The sequence below is a fragment of the Tyto alba genome, unplaced genomic scaffold, assembly GCF_018691265.1.
Source record: "Tyto alba isolate M040663 unplaced genomic scaffold, T.alba_DEE_v4.0 Super-Scaffold_21, whole genome shotgun sequence".
NCBI lineage: Eukaryota > Metazoa > Chordata > Aves > Strigiformes > Tytonidae > Tyto > Tyto alba.
The window spans coordinates 21,704,901-21,728,087 of NW_024881295.1; the positions used below are offsets into that span (position 1 = coordinate 21,704,901).

Genomic DNA, 23,187 nt, shown 5'->3' on the forward strand with positions numbered 1-23,187 from the left:
ACGGCAGGTAAAGAATAGCACAATTGTTTAACACAGAGGGTAATGGTGGGTATTTGATTTAAAAATTGGTTTAGTCCTCCTTGCCTCACATCTTAAATTCAGCAGGATTATCGTTCTGGGAGGTCTGTACTCACTCTGAGGATTTTTAGTTGCATGTTGAGAGATTGCTGTTATCCCTCACTGCACGTAAGGGAACACGTGGTGAAAAAGGGTTGAAGGTACTGAGTGGACCGCAAAATGAAAGAGAATTACGGTGGGAGTAAAGGCTTCTCTATGTCAGGGGTGCCTCCAGTCACCCCGATAGCGTGGGAATATTCCTGCCGTGGTGACCTCTGCTTCGGGGAACCGGTCAGCCGTGGTTGCTATGAATGACTTCAGGACAGCCTAGTCTTCCAGGTTACAATCATCAGCTATCTATCTATCTATCTATCTATCTATCTATCTATCTATCTATCTATCTATCTATCTATCTATCCATCCATCCATCCATCCATCCATCCATCCATCCATCCATCCATCCATCCATCCATCTATCATCCATCCATCCATCCATCTATCATCCATCCATCTATCCATCTATCATCCATCCATCTATCCATCTATCATCCATCCATCCATCCATCCATCTATCATCCATCCATCTATCCATCCATCTATCCATCCATCCATCCATCTATCATCCATCCATCATCCATCCATCATCCATCCATCCATCCATCCATCCATCCATCCATCCATCCATCCATCCGTCCATCTATCATCCATCCATCCATCCATCTATCATCCATCTATCATCCATCTATCATCCATCTATCATCCATCTATCATCCATCCATCCATCCATCCATCCATCCATCCATCCATCCATCCATCCATCCATCCATCCATCCACCCATCCATCCATCCATCCATCTATCTATCCATCCTAGCAATATTTTCATCAGAATTAAAAAAGGTAAGCGAGAGAAATTCTAGCATTTCAAGCACTAGTTCCAAAACACTGTAACACCCTGGAGGCATATCTATATATTTCACAGCATACCCCAGCATTTTTTTTTCTTTTTTCCAGTCAGGATTTAAGAGTTTTTACAATCTCTTTGCATAGCTTTCAGAACCCACCAGTGTGTCTTTTGCAATTGGCTTCTGTGACGATCCATCAGAGAAAAAAGTCATTGGGGGTGTTGGCCAGAAGATCTTCCCTCACCTTCTGTTTTGCAGGCGTGTTCTCTTTGGGACCATGTGTTCCACAGACGCCATTCTTGCTGCTGATTGATTTGTTGTTAGTTTGTAAGAGCACCTAAAAGGCCTAACGTGATCTCAGTATAAAGCTATTTTGTGATTCATTGATGTTGTTAATTTACCCGACAGCCTGATTCGGAAGTGGCTGATGCCGGCATGAAACTTGAAGCCTACTTTGAAGAACTATTAGTCAGCCTTTATCCTGAGAGAAAGTTCCCTGTACAACCCAACTGCCAGAGTGAAAAAGAGAATCCAGAACCTGCTGAAGACTCGGATGATGAGTTTGTACAGCCCCGGAAAAAACGCCTCAAAGGAGAAGACCGTCAGTTGCTTAAGTGAGAGCTGCACGTGTTACTGCAGAGTGTTTTTTAAAAACTAAGAATATTTATCACTGCTGTTGTGAAAAGGGGACAAATCATGACTGCTTTGACTTGTAGGTTTGTGGATATTTACTAGACTTTCTACCCCTTGTCTGAAACACAAATCTGATGGAGATCAAGGCATGTGGAGAGCTTCTCTGAAGTCCCAGACGTTCATGGTACTTCTGGAGAAATTGACATTTATGTGGGATGACGGCTGTTTAACTTTACTTTGAGGAAGAAAAGAGCTGTGTATAGAATTGAACTTGAAAACATTACATGGGTTCAACATGTGGCTTTCTGAGTTTGAAGAAGATGTGGTCTCACCAGACTTTTAATTTTACCAAAGGCATGTGGCTGGCCATAATTTGATTTCTTTGTACTGTATTTAACACAAGCCATGAAAACAGATGGTGTAATATTATTGTCCTGCAATACGGACTGGTACAATGAAAGTGTAGTTGCCCCCAAAGAAGTTATTGGTGATTTTGAAATGTAAGGGAGAGCGTATTAAAAAATAACTTCAAAAAAAAAAAAAAAAAAAAAAAGGAGTTTATTTGAGAGTTTTTAATGGAGGAAGGAAAGGACAGAATACTTTGTGCCATTCTTCTCACCACCAGCAAGAAACAATGCTATTCCTGTGCGATTTTGTTTAACGGGTGTCTCAAGTTTGATGTGCCTCTGTTTAATGGAGTTGATGGCAAAGTCTCGAGGGGAAAAACGTTTGCTTGCAACTATCAGTCTTTGTGTATGTTTAGAGAGGGGAGAAAAGCATCCTTTCTGTCTATAAGCTCTTGTTGTTTTTTTCAAATTTCTGAATATGTTGTCAGAATGCAACCAGCACCGTTATTCCCTTGGAAGTACTCAGGTTTGAAGAGGTGGAGAGAAAAGAAAGATACCGCTCTTCAGCCCTCCATCCGTCCCTGTTAAAACCACCAGGTGAGGAGACGTTACCTTTTTTCTTCTGTCTGCTTTCCCGGAGCACTGATAACAATACGGGTGGTTGTTTCTGCCCTCGGAGATTGCAGAGTTAGAGAAGTAGTTGTCTATGGTTGCTTCAGCTATGGGTTTACACACTTCATTTAGGTCTTCTTAAACGAAAGCTGAGTGTTCAGGAGAGCAGGCAGTCTCCCGCATTAATTAAGCTCTGACCGTGGCAGAGTTTTGCAGGGAGGCTTGTGTAGACATCCGAGTGTACGCAAGCCTGCTTTTGGCTTGCAGTGCTGCGGTGCTGTGGACAGATCACTGAAGAGACTGGATGCAAGTGCGGCTTGTGCCCGCTTGCTGTGTGCAAAGGCAGTCAGAAAAAGGCCCTGTTTGTGCCTCGCACCAGACGTGATATTATCCACCTGCCTTGGTCATAGGGTGGCACTACACACTTAAAATGTAGTGGACACGTCAAAAGAGCACTGGGTTTTGCTTGCAGCAGGCCTCTGCTGTAGGTTTTGAAATGCCATGATCGTGTGGTTGATTTTTTAAGCTGCCCAGAATAACCATTTATTTTCCCTTTTTTTGGGGGGGGTTGGGGGGTGGGCGCGTGTGTTTGCTTTGGTTTTGTTTTTTGTGGAAAGTTTTTATTACCTAAAGGGAGTTGCTTGTAGCAGGAGTTTTACCATCCCAGAGTACCAGGAAAAAAAAAAAAAAGGGAGGGAGATGAAGGAGCAGGACAGGATGGTGAGGGGGAGACCATTCCAGTAAGACGGGCACGATCGGTGCAGGCTACAGTACCACAGAGTTAAGAAATAAGAGGCAATTCCTTTGCAACATTTGAAGTCTTAAAGATCTAGCAACGCCTAGAAGTCCCGGGTAGCCTGTGGCCGGGTGTAAGGGTGCTTCCCGAGGAAGGTGCTGTGTGTTCCTCCAGGCTGTAAGCTGCCAGCACAGGTTTATTAGGAGGCTGAGTGCATTCAGAGGGGACACTGAACACCTATGCAGTTTCACACCCAGGTTGTTCTCCCAGTGGGAAATAATGGGAAGAGGAGTGTAGGTGTATTCCTGCAGCCCCCAGTTACTTACCTGTCTGCTGTATATTGTTTGAAAATGTCTCTGTTTAAATAATCCACTGAAAAAATCGGACTCAACTTTCATTTTGTGGTCTCGAATGTCACTGTAAGAATCTTCAGAAATTGCCACTGTGATGAGGTTTGAGGTGTTAAATTTAACGACTTCAGTGCAGGTGATACATGCACAAATGGGTGAGCAATGCTACTTTTGATTTTAAAGGGTAGTACTGTATTCTTTCAAGCTGCTGTGGCAAAACCCGCATCTGCTTGGTGTGTTTTCCCCGCCTCAACCCACTGAATGGTGGCTGGTTGGGAGATTTTCTGGTGTGTGGAATGTCACTACTACTTAGTAGTAAAGATTCTCCATCTCGCTTCACAGAGCAGGTAGAAAGCATCTTTTTTTATTGAATCATAAGAAAGGGAATGTCCTTGAAAAAATTGCCATTCGTCTATACAAATGGTAGCTTTTACACTGTTCAGCTGCAGTTTTTTATGATGGAAGTGGTATGGAGAAGCAATCAACATCAAATGCAGCTCGCAGGAAATGACAGATTCCGAAGGTTTATTTTTCTTTCCTACCCAATCCAACATCAAACACTCGCTTTCATTTTACTTGCTAAAAAGGGGAAAGAAAAAAAAAATACATAAAATTAAGAAAACGCACATGAAAACCAACAGAAATGGATACAGGGGAAAATAATATGCATCTGGTATGTACCAAAGGTCTTGCCTCTGATAGGCAATTCCCGTGACCGCTTTGAGAGCGGACTGGTTCTGTCCTAATAAACTGAACCCAGTAGGTATGCTGTCTAAATGTCACTGTCTAGATTTCACAGAAAGTTACTTAACATATTTTTATATCTAGTTGGTTCATCTAGACACAGCTTTAAGGAGCACATCTATTGCCTGGAGCCTTAGGACTAAATATTGCCATGCTAAAACAGCTTTTACATCCCATATTTAAATTCTTGCATGGATGGGGTGACTGTTCTGTGTCAGGCCCGCAGACAATAAGTTGAACAGTCAAGATTCAGCAATCCCTGAATGACTGTGCACACAAATGTAGCCTCTGAAACCACCATGGGATAAGAGTTGGCAAGTTGAATTTAAGATCTAATGGTGGCTTCTCTGAGTGTACAGCTAGTTCTGCAGATTTTTATTTTTCTGTCCTTTTGACTTGTGTATGTACAGGCCAGCAGCTGGAGCTTATAACTCTTTTTTTTGTAGCAAGGAGGAAAATAATGCTATTGAATTAAGTCCCCGGGAAAAGGGGGGATCCCATTAAGGAATCACTACACTCCCATTTGTCTCGACTACTGCTAGCCAAAGTTAATCCGACTGTAGCTGGGTCAAAGCTTTCCTTTTATGTATAAAGCAGTTTTAATGAAGCGTTTGGCTTACCACTTAACTGTAAATCCAACCATCTGAAGGCCTTAGTGGCACTCTGGCCTCTGTGCATGGGGTTGAATTTCACTCACAAGGGAAGAATAAGTTACTTTGTCCACTTCCTTATTTAAATTTTGATTATTTGTTCCCCCCCACTCTTTTACGAAATATCATATAGATATTTTAAATTGCATAAAAACATAAAAGACGAACATTTCTAAGAGAACCATTTAAAGCAGCAGGTGATGATTAATATGTTGCTTTTCTGAAAACCCTAAAGTTAATTGTCCTATGCACATTGGGGAAACCTGAGAAGATGTGACCCGATGAGGTTAAGTGTGTTAAGAACGTGTGTGTGTCTCTATATGTAATACGTGTGTGTTTGTATATATGGGGTTTTTTTCAAGTCTGGTTCTGAAGCCCACACAAACCAGCTTGTTCAAACCTCTGTCTTGCTCTGGACTGCTGCAGACTCTGGATTATTTAGCCCATCGTCTTCTGGTTTGTACAGGTAAGGCTGCGGAATAACAGGCAGCGTGGTGTGCCCATGCTACATGCGTGATCGAAAAATGTCCGTGGTGGCACAGCTGCACCGACCAGAATCTCAGGACTGCTTTCTGCCTTCTGAGATTCAACTAGTGCCACTTGGGCCGAACTCAAACCTTCCCCCTCAATCTTTGTGCTTAGCGTTCTGGCTGATTGCTTAATCAGGAACAGTAGCCACAAGGGCTTATCTAAAGGACTGATGCAGTTGGGGCTTCTGACTTGAATCTGATGAAGAAATGGCTTTAGTAGTTGAAGGTATTTATTATATGTGCTGTCCTCTCTCCCTCCAGCACAGACAGAACAGAATACGTGCCTGGGAAATGGCAACTTCAAGTCAGGACTGGAGGTACCAGCAAAGAGGGGCTTGCACTAGCTGGAGCTAACATGCTGGCGTGAGGGAGCTGGGCCGAGGACATAGGGCAGGCCTCCTGGTTTGTTCTTTTATGAAAAATGAGCTTTAGGCGTCTGGGGCGACGGTGCTTTAACCTGCCGCACCGGCACGTTCCTGCGCTCGCCCGTCAGGCCTCACTCTGGCTTGGGGAACACTCGGGAGAGCTGGGCTTTGGATTCTGGCTGAGCCAGAACCTGCTTGTTTCTGGAATAGCATTCAGGTACACGGGAGCTCCTGGAGTGGAAACACAAACCTGCAGTGCCCTGCCCTTGGTCTCGATGGGCAGCGTGGCCGCCGAGATGGCGCAGACGATGCACACAGCTGAGAAGAGGCACAGGGCCCCAAGGAAGGAAGCGCTCATGAGAACCTGCAGGCAAAGGAACAGTTCAGACATCAGCTCGGTGCCGGGGGGGGGGGGGGGGGGACCTGGCAGTTAATTTGTAATTAAAGAGTCAACAAAGGGGCACAAACACCTGAGAGACCCGACAGTAGGAACGTCGGGTGAATCGGCATTCAGAAAGTAACAAATACTAGCAAGCTAAATCCTGGGAAGACATTTTTTGCAGATCTGCATCAGAGACCACGTAAGTGCTCTGCATAAACATCGGAAAAAGAACTGGGGAGCAGGGAATTGAAATTTTTTTTTTTTTTTTTAATATGACTTTCAGGGGCATCTCCCTTTATATTTGATGGCAATGATTGGCATAATGTTTGCTGGTGTTACCGGGCAAGCTCTCACCTGCGATATAAAGGGGGCCACCATAGCTCCGACGCGGCATAATGAGCCACTTGTTCCCATCCCCAGGGCTCGCATTGGGGTGGGATAAACCTAAAACAGGCCAGAAAGAAATCAGATTAGTGCAACAACAATATGTGATAGTTGGGGGGGGGGGGTTGTTGGTTTATTTGGGGGGGCTTTTTTTTTTTTTTTTTTGGAGAGACCCATTACATTGCCAAGGGCAGTTAGCGGAAGATACGAGAAGACATAAAGGCTCCTTGGGGTCTCGTTTGTGCAATTACAAATCTGCCTTTTTTTGCCCCAAGTAAAGTTTTAGGGGAAATCAATGAAAGCTGGATGGGATTCCTCTGCTCCCTGCCCCCAGCCCCCCTTCCTCCCAGCTGTGCCAGGCAGCTCCCATCAAAGTCACAGAGACAGGCTGTGTGCTAAAGGGAGAATTCAGTTTATACTGCCAGGCCCTGTATCTGGAAAGCAGGAGGAGAGGATATTGTCTGCAGTCTTCAAGATTGCATTTTTATTTGTATGTCAACAGCACTTTTGTTTAGGAGGGAAAAAGAAAAACAGATGCCAATAAGAAGCATCCAGGCTTAGAAGAATGTGCTTTGTGTATTTTCTTTTTCACACCTGTGCCACTAAAACATTTAAGCATGTGTTTTGCTTAACTTTAGTTCAGTCCTGTTAATACATTTTTAGCAAGAATACTCATGGAAGTCTTTGTTTAAAGACCTTGCTGTGCCAAGCCACTGGACGTAAGGTAATTCAAGAGGAGTCTGGGCGTGTGGCCGGAAAGGGGATTGCCAGGTTTGGTTTTGATCACTGATTAAATTGTGGGTAGTATTGGTTATGCTAGGGCTGTTGCAGCAGTGGTCTTCACATCAACAGCGTCCAGTTCAGGACTATTAAAAAGTTGGTATTTATTTGAGCCTAGTGCATGCTTAAATAATATAGTATGTTATTAAAAGGAGGGGGGCTATTTCGGTTTGCTTTTCATCACTTCACTCTATCTGCAAGGCAATACATTTAACTCCACACAATTGTTTAAAAAAAGAAAACAATGGAAAAACCCAACACTGCACGCTTAACCCACACCACAGAACTCATGGCTCCAAAGTTGTATGAAGGACAAGCTCTGTGAAGGGTTAAAACTGTTGGCAGACAGAACACAACAATTTCCCTTAAGTGAAAAAAATTGTATATATAACCTTGTCTGCTACCTTGTGCTACTGTATTAGTCCCTTAAGAGCTGGAAAAGGTTCCTTTTAGCCGCTTTTTGAACTTTGCAGGGGTGGGGGAGGGAAAGATTGTGACTTTTGGAACACGGCGGTACACAACAGCCTCAAATAGAACATTTTGCAGTAGCAGATCAATGGGTGGCCCAGCTGGGCTTTCCCCTCCCACCTGCTCTTGGCCTCTCCGGCTAGTTTTCTGATTCCTTCTCTGATCTTGCGTATGAAAACACCGGGGCCAGAAGCTAGAGGGAGTTAATTCAAGGAAGGTGACTCTAGTCCATAAATACGGCAACATCCCTGTGTGTAGGCAAAGGGTCTTTCATGCCCCAGAGGAGCTTAACATACTTGTAGGAGGCCCCACCTCTGCCGTGTAAATGTAGATGGTGTTGAAGTTCGCTGAGACCAGGGCACGCAGCACGAAGAGAAACCCGGTCGTGCCCGAGCTGGGGAGAAAGCGGTGTGGGGCAGGGTTAGTATCGCGGCACGGTGGTCAGCAGGGACGCAGCCTAGGGCTCTGTGCTGAGGCTTTCGTTGGCTTAACGCAGGGGAAAGCGTGAGGAGAAGCTGGTGGCTGGCAAATGTGTAATCTGTCAGTGGCGGCTTGGCGAGGCGCGTTTGACGATGGGCTGGGGCGGGTTCCTGTGCGCCCGTGCTGGAGGCTGGAGGGACTGAGCTGAACTGGACTGCAGTGGCTCAGCTTCAGCATGGCAGTCCGGTCCAGCTTTCAGCCTCTCCCTCGCTTTCTGTTCCTCTGGAAACCAGCTGCGAGCAAATACGACGGGCAGGCCGAGGCTATTTCAGGGAAAACTGAAAATCGCGGTAATAGCAGTACGGCGGCCGGTGCCTTGGTGAATGACTTAAGCTTCCTGACAATGGCTCATTTAACCTAAAGACTACCCACTCCAGCTCCCGAATATTCCAGCCACCTCTGGGGCCAGTGCCCCCCCGGGCCAGCAGCAGGGCTGTACACCGCTGGCGAGCAGCTCTCAGGGGTTCAGGGGAGACTTCAGCTCGGAGCCATCCTGGTTTTCAGTAACCCTCGTGCTCTGCCAGCTTGAGAGGGGTCTGTGTTACACACCCTCACAAATCACCCTGGTAATTGCAGCGCTCACGGCCGCCTTTCCCTTGATGCCTTGAGCTCCTCTTGAAGTGCCCGACTGGACGAGTTAGAGGAGACCTTATGTAGCATTGCCAAAAAAACAAAAGAAGGTGGGGGGGGGGGGGGGGGGGGAAGAGACTGAAAGAAAAAACATGACTTCTTGCCAGTGGAATGTTTTTCCACATAATTTTTCATTTTCTAGACTGCGCTAGAAAGCAGCTTGTGTGCTTAGGAGAAGCCATGTGGGCTCAGTACAAGTGAGTTGCTCTGCACACCGCTGCCCCGCAGCGTGTCCTGCTGCAGCTTTCCGTGGAGGTGCAGGGAGCCAGGCAGAAGGGTTTTCAGCTGTACGAGAATGACTGGCCTGACCCACGGGTGACCCGAGAATACCCCAGGATCTGCCCCCCAGCTCTGCATGCCCCCCAACAAGGCCCGCGTGCTGGTGCAGGCTACCTCGAAGTGCAGATATTAAGGAGAAGAAAGAAGAGCGCCGTGCATCCCATGGTGATACACAGGCTTGGGCGTCTTCCGAGGACGTTGAGGCCGAGAATGTTCAAAGGATTTACTGGTGACAAAAAGAAAAACCATAAAAAAGTTAAGACGACCAAACTGCAGCGATTGTCTTTATAGACCTTACACAGCCTGCCTCAAAAATACCTCTCTGCATCCCTGGTGCCTACCAGATGCTCTTAGGAAACGCACAAACCCTCTGATTCTCTTCCTGTACCCAAACCCTGTTATTTGCCCCCTCTGTTTAGTTTGTCCCCCTGCGAGGCTGGAGCCTGTCCTCTGACAGGGCCGTGTCGCGCTGCGGCAGGACCCCGTCGCTGGCCCCACGCCGTGCACCCCAGGCCCGGGGTGGGTTTGCTCCCTCTGGCCGAACAGGGGGGCCCAGTGTGCCCCACTGAGTCCCACCAGGGGCCAGGAGCCGGGGCTGGTCCCAGCCCGGCTGCGCCCGCAGGAGCCCACGCCCCCCGGCTTGGTTTGCTGAGGCATGAAGCAGGGGGAAAAAAAAAAAAAAGTTTAGCTGCTAGAAATGTGGCAATAGCAGACCCACCCACAGTGCCAGGTTCTTTAAAGGGTGCGGTGTGGGTGCCTTTGGGCCACCCCCCAGCGCTTCCAGGCAGGCGGCATCGGGAACCGGTTTGGTTTGCAGGGGGTTCCCCGGGCGGTAACGCTGTCCTTTGCCGTAGCGCTCGGCGCAGGACCAGCTCCGGAGCCCCCCCATCTCTTGGGAAATAGGGCACTTGTGTGGTGCCTTCCGTTTCATCAGGCTGATTATTTGCAATGGATGACTTTCCAAAAAAAAAAAAAAAACGACACAGCTGGGCCTTTGGGAAGCCGGGCTCCGTGCTGGTAAGGGAAAAGCAATTTCCCCCCAGCGTTTAGCCAAGGCTGTTGGTACGTAATAACTGCAGAGGTGGCCTTTGGCTCTGCTGGCGGCAGGGCCCGTGCTGTCAGCAGAAGCTGAATCATTCACCTGGGGAGCAATGCCCTCCCTTGCCCCGTGCCATGGGCTCCTGGCCTGTGTCCCAGCCCTCCCCTTGAAGATCCCGTGCCTGGGGCGTTTGGCCTTCTGGCCCGTCACTAAACACGCGCGCGGCCAAGAGCTTTGCAGCGCCCGCTGGCTGGAGGGAAGGCAGGGCAGGGCAGGGCAGGGAGGGGAGAAGAGGTTACGTGCGATCTCTCCAGCTGTGCTGATGATCATGGTCTGGTAGGCAGCGGGCCCGAGCAGGCGGCAGCGGCAGGGGCTGCGGCTCTCCTCCGCCTCATCGCCAGGGTCGGGCGCCGGTGCCGCCGCGGAGCCGCAGCCGAGGTCCCGCTCCAGTAGCTCGGCGCTGGCCAAGATGACGCCGTAATAAGCAAAAGCTATGCCAAGCCTGAGGAGAGGGGGAGGCGGGGAAACACTGCGGTGAGCGGCAGCGATGATGGGGGGGGTGAAGCTGAGCTGCAGCACCTTTTGGATGCTCTGTGACCCCCCCCCCCCCCCCCCCCCCCCCCACCGCCGTGCGCACCAGCTCTGCGTGATGGACCCCCCCCTTAGCCTGAGCCTGGCAGTAACTCGGGCACCCCCCCGGCACACCGCTGCCACCCATGCCCCTGCACCTCCCTCCCTCCGAGGAGCCCCCAGCTCGGTGCCCTGCTCACCCCTTCGCGCTGATTCTTGCTCTGCCAGGGTCACGCTGGGGAGAGCGTGCCCCTTCAGCCCTGTCCCTCACACAGAGACACCTCCAAACCATCCCCTTCTGGGGGCCCAGGGAGTCTCGACATCAGGCCCCGACACTTGCAGCTCACGTGAAGCAATTGTCCAGGCTTGGGTTTCATTTTTTGTTTTTTTGGTTTTTTTTTAAGCCCTTATCCTTGCCCCCCAGGGCTTTCCGAAAGGAGTTTTCACTAACTGTCGGGAGAGGCTCACCCCGGCTGGCAGGCTAGAGCACAGCGCTGCTGATGGCAGCCTGGCTGTGGCGTTATCAAGTGATTCAGCAGACGCCTAATCATAAGCGGGCCGAGAAGCAATTTCCACTTTTTTATCCCACCCTGGCAGTTTCAGAAACGAGCAGCAGAATCTGGGCTAGGAAACAAGCTGGCTGGGGAGTCAGGGGGTGCTTGGGACCAGGGGAGGAGGGAATGTAAACCGGAGAGCACAACAGTGACTCCTGGGAGGACTAGGAAAGGAAGGAGGATTAAAAAAGAAAAAAAAAAAAAAAAAGACAAAACACAAACAAACAACAACAACAACAAAAAAAAAAAGGAGGGGGGGGGGGGGGGGAAAAAAACAAACCAAAAAAAGAAAAAGCTATTTCATAACACTCATACAAGTTGAGGGAGAAAAAAACATAAAAAATTCAAGGCCTGACTTAGCAACATTTCAGGTCAATGAGTTCCCATGGACTCATTATTTATACATTTCCATTCCAGACAGCCAAGCCAATAAAACATATATATTACCCTTGCCTACAGCTACTGGGAATATTGCATATGAAACCCGTCTCTCTTCAATCTTAATTTTCCCCAGCCAGTGACTTTCTGCTGGCACCCTATTTCACTCTTACACCGGCTGGCCTGCTAAGGTGGTGCTTCTGTCCTCCTGTTGGGATGAAAATGTTTACCCCAGGAAGGGAAGCGGAGCCGTGGGCACGTTGCTGGTGCACCAGTGGGCAGGCGTGGGCTTTTTCCTGCAGCTCTTGCCTGACTCCCAGCCCGCCTGCCCTGCGCCTCCCTGGCCCCACTCCGCACCATCCTGGACGCCCAGCCTTTTTCTGCCCGCGTTAACTGACTGACACAGGGCGTGTGAGGGTTGGGCTGAGATCAGGACAAGCCTGCAGTGACCCATGCCCACGTACTCCCCCTCCAGCTGCCAAGCTTCTGCATCTACTGCCTGAGGCAGAAGTGGTGCCTTCTAATGGCAGAGTCAATGCCAGGCTTCTGCTCCCTACACACGGTCAACTGAAAGAGAAAAAAAAATAATATATATTTTTTTTTACCATATGATCCATATCTGCAAAGTGGTTCTGAGGTATTTGGGGTGGATGAGGTCCTTGAATCTTCCTCTCCTTTCCTGCAAGTCATTGAAAAAAAAAAAAAAACCTAGTTTTTAAAAAGGCATCTTTTACACAGGGGCAAGTGGTCGGTGGCAGCAGCAGTTGCCCTTACCCCGGGCTGCCGCTGGCACAGACAGACTGTCAGATGGTGCAAAGCCCGTCTCCGCGAAGGACGCCCACGGGAAGATGTGCTGCTAAGGATGGAGGGGAGGAGAAGAGAACACTCTGGGCGCTCCCGGCCCCCCTAGGGCCCCCCTCCACCACATCCCAGCAGTCTGGCCCCAGCACGACCACCGTGGTGCTGAGGGGGGGGTACCTGGTTGCTGCTGGGGGGGACCAGCACTGCTGGGGTTGCCGGCAGCTCCCATTGCCCCACGTGCTGGGGAGAGGGGCCCAGCAGCCAGGGCTCTGCCTGTGGGGCAAGTTTGTGGCCACGCATGTCTTGCTGGGAGGCCCGAAATGCCAGTGAGCAGAGAGACGAGCAGGCACTGGGGGGCCCTGCCTGCCCCCCAAGAGCCAGCAGCTGCCCCGGCATCCCACTGCCAAGGGGAGGCGAGTTCACAGGAACAGTTCTGGTTGCCTTTATTTTCCTCATCACTGGTTAAGCCTGAGAGGGTGCACAACTGACAAAAACCCTTCCCACAGCCAATGTGGGTCCATTACATGAATGCAATTAAACTACAGGGAAGCTTTAATCCTAATTAATTCCAATACAATAGCACCATCTTGCATGAATTGCTAAGGACAATGCTTGGTGCCTGTGGGATTGAAGGAGCAGCAAAGAGGTCCAGGAAAGGGACTTAAAAGAGCTGGATAATAATTCTGGGGCCCTGGACAATGGTTTTGTCCAGTCTTCCTCTCTTGGGGGGGGGTCAAAGGAGCCACCTGAAAAAGTCCTTCCTCCCTGCAGTCAGCAGGGCCCGGACTGGGCATAAGGGAGAGTGTCCTGGGGGGGACCCTGGCCCCCAGCTACTCTGCTATCCCTCCCGCAACACTTACACATGCTCTTGGGCATTTCAATCGATTATTGAGCAGCTCCCGAGTTGCTCAGCTGCTTACAGTTGGAAATGGTGACAGCTGCGAAATGGTCTCTGCTGCTTTGACCTTCTGCTGCTGGTCTGTGGCTCGGTGGTGCTGGGCCCCTGGGAGCGGTGGGTTGACCTCATGGCAGAGACCCTTGCAGCCTGACCAGGCACAGCGCTGAGAGGGACCCCGAGGGGCAGGTCCCAGGTCTCACAGAACGGGGGGCACCCCTGAGGGACTGGATGGGCAATAAGGAAGAACACATTTTGCTGGGAGCCCTTTTTGTGGCAAAGGAAGCAAATCTTTTCTCAGCACGATATTTTTCTGAGCGAACACAAAGAATGCAAGGGGAAAAAAAAAAAAAAAAAAGGCAGAAAGCTCAATTCCATTTTGAGGGCCAAGATCAGTGTTTCTCCAAAAGAAAAACAACATCTTCATCATTACATTCAATAGCTTTTTGGAAAGAAACCAGGCAAGGAGGGGGGGAGAGGCAGAGTGAGATGTGCTTGGCGGTCCCACTCCCCCCCCCCCCCGAACCCCAGGTGCCATCAGCCCTGCCCTGGGCTCAGCTTACCTTGGCGGGCTCCCTCAGCACCCCCTCGGGCATTGCTGCCCCGTTCATCTGGGCTATCCCCCGCAGCGTGGCCAGGGCAGCCGCGCTGTTTCCCGTGGACACATCGTACCGCGCCGACTCCGGGATGAACTGAAAGCAAAGAGGCGTCGGAAAGCTTTCCTGCACCTCTCTGTCCCCCCAACCCCGCTCACAGCTTCCCGTCGTGGCCAGGTTAGCACTGCCTGAGCTGGAGCAGCCTTTTTTCTGTCCTCCCCCCTCCAGCCGTGCCCTGGGGCGCCCCTACGTGTCCCAGCTCCCGTGTTGGGGGGCTCACCCTGCCCAGCAAACCCTTTTCTTGGTCCAGCTACCAGGGGTCTGCTAGTGAGCCGTCTGTGGCAAGCACTCGTGAGAGGTGGAAGCCAGAGACACAGCTGTACCAGAAACAACTGAAATTCTAAAATGGGATGAGGCGCGTGTCACTTTGTGACACTTTGTTGTGGAAAACTCAGTAAGGCCATTAAAAAAAAAAAAGGAAGACATGATAAAATTTAGGAACAAACTCACTCATGACTAGCCTTTGCAATGTTCAGCCACACCTGGTGCTCTTTCCAAAATAAAATACTTTTGGCTTTATGAAATTATCGACAATTACATCTGTATCACCGAAATATGAATTAAAGACTCCTTTTTTTACCAACTGTCTTTTTTTCTTCCGAATTAAAAACTTTTGTTACTCTTTTTTTTTTTTTTTTTTTTTCTCTGACAAAAATAATCAGGGAAACCAAACATCAAATTATACGAGCGGATGTTTACAGAGCCCCTGCAGTTGACTGCCCAGGTAGCACCCCAGCTGGACCTGTGCATTCGTTCAGCTGCAGGAAGGGCTTTCACACCTGCACGGCTTGCACCGGCCACAGCTTAGCATTGCAACGCCCACGAACTGGGATTTTCCACATCACTCCCCCCCAAATAAGTCACTCCTCATGTTCCAGGCTGAGAATTTCAGAAGCAGGAGTAAACCTGGAGAAGCTGTAGCTGACCCTGACACCCATTTGCTCTGTGAACACATCACTCGGGCTTCTTAGCCCTAGCAAATCTAAAGACTAAAGAGGGTGTGCCGCGGCCAGCACTGGACTGAAGATATTACTTGTGATTTTTTTGCACGCCCTGCCTAGCCTGTCTTCCTCTCGATGCCTGTCCCATCACCGTGGTCCCTGGGTATCACTGGCAGCCTGGACACTAGAGCCTAGGGTGCTGCAGGGCTACAGCAGGGCAGCAAAGCAAAGCCGAGCCATCTCCCGAAGGGTGACGTCTCCCCAGCAGCTGGTCTGCAGCCCTCCAGGATCTTCCCAGCCCCCCGGGTGACAGGGCTGTGGTGGTGAGAGAAGGACATAAGGACAAGCCCAGGCCTGCGGTGGGTGGGAGGGCAATGCCTGTTGGTGCTGGGGAGGCACCAGGTTGGTGGTGGGGAGCAGGGAGAGGGTCTACTTCCTACCTTGAACACCAGGATGAGAAGGATGCCGGGAATGGAGGCGATTCTGATCAGCCACCGCCAGCCGATGGTTGGGTTCACCACTGATGCCAGGCCGATGATTAACAAGGATCCCGCCAACCAAAACACCTTTCCAGGGGAAGGAAAGAGGTTAAAACATAAACACACAGCGAGGATTTGTTTATTTTCTTTCCTCCTGGTCTGGTTCCATGAATAGGTGGGGATCTGTGCCAGGGAGTGCTGGGGTTCAAACCGAGCCATCCTGCAGCTGTCTGAGAAGCCGAGCTTGGGTTGAAGGACAGAGGGGAAGAAAGATGAGGATTTGGGGAGGGACGGCTGAAGATAGTCTTGATTAGCTCCAGATGAAAACAGATAACTTGCTGTGTCTACCATTGTACTTAAAGCCACTTCTTTTGTCCTTCTACTCACTTCTCTGCTAATGCTCATGCCCCTAAATTTTCCTCTTGTCTAAATCTCAGCGGGGAAGCAGCAGATTTACAAGCACCGAAGGCAAAACCGGGCCAGATTTCCACTGCTGGAAGTTGGTGGGTCTCCAGTGGGCTCAATGACAAGTTATACCAACGGAGAATCTGGCACCCAGTCTGCAAGTACATTCCTCCCCGAAGTTCACTTGTTGCCATGAGGAGATGCGTCCATTTTCCAGGGGACCACCCAAGGGAGCTCAGCCAACACAAAGCACAAACAAATACAGAAAAGCCACAGCAAGTTCATGAGTAATCTGTGGGCAGAAAGAACAAATTTGGGGGGAGAAATACAAGATTTTTCTCTTTAATAAACCTTTGTGTTCCTGATGACATCTTGGTAATGAAGCCCGGGGATCAAACAGGCAGTAATGAAAAGCAAATTGTCACTGCCACCAAGACCGTATACAAACACTTTTGGTTCAACAGTCAGATGAATTTGTGCGCTCGATGACACCTCTGCAGATCCTTTGCACATGCAGCAAGTGACCACTGCAGAAATCTGGACCGAGCAACAGCCCCAGTCACGTTTGCCGTAGTCCTTGCCTGGCAAGCAGTCACAACCCTCCAGGCACATCTCAGGACTAATCTGGGACTATCTATGCTAGCCCTATCCTGCGCAAAGTCCTGTGCCATCCCTGAGCGGGGACAGGGAGAGGCACAGATTGGGACTTCATCTGGGAAACACCTGATTAATAAATTGTCATTAAACAAGTGCAAAGAGAGGAGGGATGAGCCCAGGCCCGCAGCGGGTGGTGCCGCTAGCCCCAGGGCTTGCCGGACAGCCTGCCAGCACTGGCATTGATAGAGCAAGCAGCACAGTTATAGGTAGGGCAACCAAGACACTGGGTGTCAGCCAGCACCCAAAGGCACCACACAGTGTTTGGGGCATCCAATTATTTGAGAAGAAATTGCCTGTTTTCAGCAGGCAGCTGCCTGTGTACATCCTCAATAACGCCGACGCCACGCTCCGGGGCGCAGGAGGCAGCGGGCACTCGCTCGGACCAAGACGAATGTGAACGCTCCCGGAGAAAGGCTGATGTGCTGGAGACCCGGCTTCCAGCAGTGGGACAAATCTCCCGGGTCTTGGGGCTAGAAGGAACAGTAATGTGCTCATTCTTACCTGAGATAAGGGCAACATGTATCCTCGGTATTTGGTGGGCAAAAACTCCGTTTTTATGATAAGCCTGGGGAAAAAAAAATATGCAAAAATAAAGTAACAATGATAATTTCTATACTAACCAAGTAGAAGTTCAGCTCAGTGCTGGACGTTGCTGCCTGTAGACAGAGTACCATCCCTCTTCTGCCACTGAGCACCCGGAGGTGGGGGATCCCTGCCCAATATGCCTTTCTCTCAGGCAGGCACCAAATTACATGCAAGGCATGAATCCTCTCCAGGCCAGGGCTGTATGATACAAGCAGGTAAACATTGCAGTCTGTGCATCAGAAAACCTATGGGAAAGTCCTGTGGGGTGATTGAGGTGTCAGCAGAGGCAGAGTATGTTTGTAGAAATTAACAATTTTTAGCGAATAATATTTTTTTCATTAAATGAAGAAAACAACCTGTCCCACTTTTTATCAGATGGTTGGATAGCCCTTGAGGGAGGGTCTGGCACTGGCATCTCTCAAGCTCACACAGGTGTGACTTGCGCTTCCTCGGCTGGAAAACGAGAGGGGTGGGGAGAGACCCAGGATGGCTCCTTCTATCTCAGCTACTGAAGTGTTTTATAAAATGTGCAATTTCCCTCCACCCTCATTAGGCTCATTAGCAGCCTCCGTGGCCAGGGAACGGGGACCCTCCCGAGACCAGGAGCTTGGCGGATGCGCGACCCCGGTGCAGGGTGCCCTCTCCTCCCAACAGCACGTATCTCCCGCCCGTCCTCTGCTTCCACAAAGGGCTCTTGGGTCAACCAGTTTTGGGTTTTCCTGCGTGGGCAGCAACCAGTCCTCAAGGAACCGGAGGAGATGCTGAAATGTTACATCTGTTTCCCTGAGAGAGCGGAAAGAAATAATTTATTTTGACAGGTTCTGAGTAAACTGGTTGTTAATATTGTGAATTTCTCCTCTCTCCGCTCCAGATCCCCCTCTACGCCCCAACAGGGCAAAAAGTTTCATTTAAGTGGGAATGTTTTACATCAGTTCGAGAAGAATTTGCTACTTAAGCAGAACCGTTGTGACTTTTTTATGAGGAAGCAGCCTTCGCTCATCTGTTACCTGTCTAATTGTTTTTATAATATATATGCTTAATAATCCCTGTCACCGGCTTAACGTAAACCAGCTGCCCCCTCTATTCCTGGGCTCGGGGGTCCTTGAGAACTGCAATTTAGTTAGGTCGACCGGGATTCGGTGAAATTACCGAACGGCCTTTGGTTTGAAGGCGACGGGGGGAATTTGCTCCCACCCCCGGCCCGCGGCGAGGCCCCTTCCCCGCCGTCTCCTCCAGGCCGCAGCGCAGCCACGGCCGATCAGGCTCAGCGCAAGGGAAACCAAAAAGGGCTGAAGGGCCTTCCCCGCGGTGAGGCCGGGAACTCATCCCCCCTCGGGGCCGTGGGTGCCCGCGGTGACCTCCCCGTGGAGGCTGGCGTGGCGCGAGGGACCGGCCTTACCCTTGCGCGTGGCCCGACACGCCGCCTCCCACCATGGCCCGCAGGAAGACGAACCAGGTGTAGGATGGGGCAAACGAGGTCAGAAGGGAGAAATAGGCTGCCCAGAGGAACGAGAGCAGGAGAATCTGCAAAAGGGGGAAAAAAAAAAAAAAAAAAAAAAAAAAGAAAATTAGAGTCATCGAACCACGGGCTCAGCCAGGTTCCTGGCTGACGTGGGGCTCGGGGAAAGGACGAGCAGCTCCCAGCGCTCACTCACCTTCCAGCGGCCATACCTGTCGGCCAGGAGCCCGAGCACTACGCTGAAGACCATGTAGCCAAAAAACACCATCTAAGGGGAAATTAAACACAGCTGTGGAGGGGCCACTCCCGGCAGCTCTGCTCTTCGAACCGTGGGTGAGCCGAGGGCTCTCTGGGCAGCAGGATTGCAGTGCCCAGAACCACGAGCGAGGTGGCTTTCGGGAGCTGACCTCCTCCATGTACTCACTGCTTCGACCCTCAAAACTGGGGGCTGGATGGCAAGAACTTCAACATAAGAATGTGGAAGTGGGGTCTCCTTTTGGCACCGCAGCCCTGGGCACGGACGTGTGCTCACGTCAGCTCGCTTTCTGGTTTTCTAGAGCTGTGGTACTGCTTGGTCCCTGAGAGGAGGTCCTAGGAATTTATTTGCTCCACTGGGAAATGTACTTTACAAAGTCCCCTGACTATGGCCACATGGCGGATGACCCGTGTGAGGGGAACAGAAGTCACTCACCGTTGTCACTAAAGCCACCTGCCAGTCTTGAAGCTGCCACTCGCACCGGATGAGAGGGGACACAACAGCTATTAGCATGATCTCCATGGCTTCAGTCACCTTTGGGAAGGAGTGCGCGCGTTAGCAAGAAGGGAAGCCACAAGGAACCCACAGAGGAAAGTCCCTCAGTCCTACCAAGCCTGCAGCCATGGCAGTCCCACCGTGTCAAAACAGTCCTGTCAAGCCGTGGTGCCTCCATAGTGGTCCGAGCCCTGTGTCTGATCTGGAAGACCAGAGGACTTGGAGAGGAGGAGAAAGGTGCACCTAGAAAGCAGGTATCTAGGTATGCTGTGTATCTAGGAAGGCTGAAAAGACTCACCCTTTGCAGAGGAGGCTTACCCAGCTGTGCTACTGGAAGGTCTCCAACTATCTCTGGAAACCAAGCTGCTTGGTTAGGTACCCTGCTGTGATTTGGGGCATCTAACACAAAGATGACCTCTTAAAACTGTTTTTGATTAAAAACTTAATTGCTCCGTTGGCTGTTTGCCCCCGAAGCTGGCTTCAGTTAAGAAATGAGCCTATTGTTTGCACATAGCTAGAGGCTTTTGCACCTCAGCTGCAGCTATCCTCATGGATATGTCCCCATCCCATCTTTATCCCAGCCTGGCCTCAGGCTTTTGCCCCGGTTCGCAAACCAGATACATCATTATCACAAGATCCTGCCAGTTAGGAGATTTTTCAGGCAGCCAAGAGTGAGAGGAGGATAGCCCTCCTGTGCCAGATTGCACAGGGTCTGGGTGCCCTGGGGATGGCATGAAAAATGCAGTCGGGAGGCTGAACCTAACCCTTGGGTGCTATTGAAGATGTGCCCTGTCAGTGCTGGCTGGTGGGACAGTGCTTCAGGGCAGGGGCCAGGCCAGGATGCTCTGGGCCAACCTGCTCAGCCACGCCCTGAAATAGGTCTGGTATCAATTGTGGCCAATATTGATTTCGGCCAAAGATGACAGCAGCTAAAATTGTGCTTGCTGTGTGAAAAAAAAATGGGCTGCAATATGTGCCCGTGGTACTTATGGTCATTATCGGACAGTAATAAGGAAAATGAGAAGAGAGTTTTTTCAGGCCAGTGCAGATGGCTGCAGACACCTACCCCAGTGCTGCCCATGATCAGGAAAAGCATGATGTGGAACCTCCCAAACCCAATGGCTTCCACAGCTTCTTCCACTGTAAACGTCTTCTGCCCTGAACACCGAAGGGGAAGAAAAGCAAAGACACTAAACACGTCAGCAGTCAAATATTTGTACCTTCTCTTTATGAAATGTCAATGTTTTTCATGCTCCTGTGGGACCTCACCAGGAAGAAGGCTGGGAACATCTACCAGTTGGGTGTCCGCTGCCCTGCCCCTGGGCACGCTGACACGGCAAGGGAGCGGGCAGCCCGGGCACGGGGGAAGGACAGCCTTGTACTGAGTTACCCCGGCTGTTTCAGAAACCCACGGTTGGGACGGCGTCTGGGCAACGGTCTGCTCTCCTCCCCTGCCCCAGCTGCTGTGAGGCTCAGCCCCTCTGCACCCCTGGGGTCCGGGCACGCTCCCAGCCCGGGTGCTGCCCCAGGTCTGAGCCCTGCAAGACGAGCGCTCTCAGGGACTCCTGCCTCAGTTCCATCTGCTGAGCCTTTAGTCCTGACTTTCCCCCCCATTCCAGGAGCAAACAAAACATCTCAAGATCAGGGCTGGGATGGCTTTATAAACAGACCTGGCAGAAAGCTTTCAGCATGTGTATACTTCTAAGCTGTTATTTAGGTGAAGTCAGAGCTGCGTAAATTTTTCAGTCAGGTGATTTATCTCCTGACTAAGTCATATCAAAACCGTTAACGTTACCTCTGAAATGAAACAGAACTTACTACAGAATTTCAGGAGTTTTTTTTTTTTTTCTTTTGGGATACAAAACTTTTCATTTTATGCTTTTGTACATTTTCTTTCACTTTAAAACGCTATTGAAATAGAATTTTTTTTTTTTTTTCCGAAAAAAAAATTATCCAAAATGAAAGAATCTTTGAATTGCGGGTATAATAAAATGTTTACCCAAAGCTGAGGCCTGAGAAAAAACAAGCCAGCCAGCTCTTCCCACTGCCGTAGGTAGCAGCCACCACTGGTAGCGGTGATGGGAGAGGAGCAGTATGAAGCTGACATTTGTGGCTTCGTGTACAGAGGTTTTAGACAGCTGGAGTGCCAGGACTGGGGACCCTCCCTCTACCCTGTCTAAATGAGGACCCAAATTTCTAGTCCTGCTAATACAAACCCACCTTTAGGGGGTTCTTGTCTCTCCGTGTGGATTTCCTCCAAGCCAATAGCATTTTCCATCTCTTTTGGTGCAGTGGCCATCTCAGCTCCTGCTGGGTTTCACAGTCACTGGCAGGCAGGGCTGGGATTTTACTGGGAAACCCCTGGACAGTCACAAAGCCATCTGAGCAATAAGCCAGCAAAGCACCATCCTGCGCTGAAGTGGAAACATTCAGATATGCTCAAACATGAGTTTGTTTCAGGCAGCTGCTGCGAGATGTTCTTTCCCATAGGGGTTTTTGCAAAAAAATACATAGAAACTTCGCCGGGTAAGTTAGTTGAACTGACAGAGATCAGGCAACACATTGCACTGGCTGTTTTGATAGAAAGTCCAGGGGCTGCTTTAGGGCAGACTGGAGACCTGCTAACACAAGGGAGCGTGCGACAACTCCCCCCAGCCCGGAGGCGAGCGAAATGCAGAGGCAGCCACACGCCGCCGCATCCCCACGAGCCAAGACACGACGTGCCCGGCAGCAGGTCGCCCCTGTTGGAGGCAGAAATTCCTACCCCTCGGGAGCTGGGGTCGAGGTGCCGCACCCCGACATTGCTCAGCCCCCCCGGGAGCAGCCGGTGAGGCAGAGCCAGCGGGTGGGAGCAGCGGCGCCGAGGGGCAGGGTGGCCCAGCCTGCGCCCCTCAGCCCTGGCACGGCGCGGCTGGCCAGTGCCAAGCACCCAACTCCTCCTCACCCGGCCCGCACCTTGCCAGCGCCGCGCTTCCCGCTGCAAACCCCATCTTCTGCCCCACGCCCCTGCCACGCGAAGCCCCGGCCTCTCGGGTCAGCAATAAACACAGCCACGCGCTCTGGATCGCAACAGGGGGAGAGCTGGCTTCTTCCACTGGTGTTTCTGGCTTCCAGCACTAGATCCCTTGGCCGGATCACAGCTGCTTTTCCTGGTCAGAAAAGCTCATCTTAATCCCAGGGCAGGGATTAAGCACACTGCTTTGACGTACATGCTTTCCTGCCCAGTACATGCTCAGACACTGGGGGGGTGAGGTGGGGGGGGGGTGAGGTGGGGCTCAACCCCTCTTCAGTTGGATGATGTGCTCCCCTTCGATTACCTCCCTTCAGGGGTGCTGGGCTTGGCCGAGGCAGCATTCACGGCCACCCAGCAGCGATCGGGGAGGCTGCAGAAGGGTGAGAGCTTGAGGGAATTAAGGACAGAGAGCAGCTAGCAAAAGACAGAATCCCAGCTGAGATAGAGGGCAGCACGAACACGGGAAGCGTTACAGTACTCCCAGGCTGGATACCTTAAAAACATTACACTGAGGTAGTTGTAAGGAGGCCAGGAAGGGCAGATTAGTTGGTCGGGTCACATCCACTGACCCTGCTGTTACCGGCCAGAATACAAGAGGACATGTAGGATATTGCTTACAACTATCCCCCAGCAGTGTCCTTGGAGGCAGCAATAGCTGCCAGCAGCACACGGTG

The 23,187-nt window shown here is 50.7% G+C and overlaps 2 protein-coding genes across 3 annotated transcripts in view; one reads left to right on the forward strand and one right to left on the reverse strand.

The window, feature by feature from the left end:
• TRIM24 (tripartite motif containing 24) overlaps nucleotides 1-9,600 on the forward strand; it is a 77,647-nt gene extending 68,047 nt beyond the window's left edge. The window contains exons 19-20 of one of the 2 annotated variants that reach the window (XR_006165538.1): nucleotides 1,369-2,537; nucleotides 9,194-9,600. Coding sequence is in view for 1 of the 2 variants with exons in the window: in XM_032996179.2 (XP_032852070.2) it covers nucleotides 1,369-1,578 (210 nt within the window). In the remaining variant the exon portion in view is untranslated. Of the gene's footprint in view, nucleotides 1-1,368; nucleotides 4,405-9,193 lie in introns of those variants that run through there. The other variant, XM_032996179.2, reaches the window with a different exon arrangement.
• Nucleotides 5,825-21,799, reverse strand: SVOPL (SVOP like). The gene is made up of 14 exons (XM_042795269.1): nucleotides 21,721-21,799; nucleotides 20,567-20,658; nucleotides 19,441-19,539; nucleotides 18,946-19,017; nucleotides 18,690-18,814; nucleotides 17,207-17,270; nucleotides 15,605-15,730; nucleotides 14,131-14,259; nucleotides 12,477-12,550; nucleotides 10,669-10,871; nucleotides 9,445-9,556; nucleotides 8,254-8,335; nucleotides 6,664-6,753; nucleotides 5,825-6,291 (listed from the first exon to the last, which is right to left on the reverse strand). Exons 1-14 carry the CDS (start codon nucleotides 21,797-21,799, stop codon nucleotides 6,052-6,054), a joined length of 1,587 nt encoding a protein of 528 aa, XP_042651203.1. The 3' UTR covers nucleotides 5,825-6,051.
• Nucleotides 21,800-23,187: the final 1,388 nt, after the last annotated feature.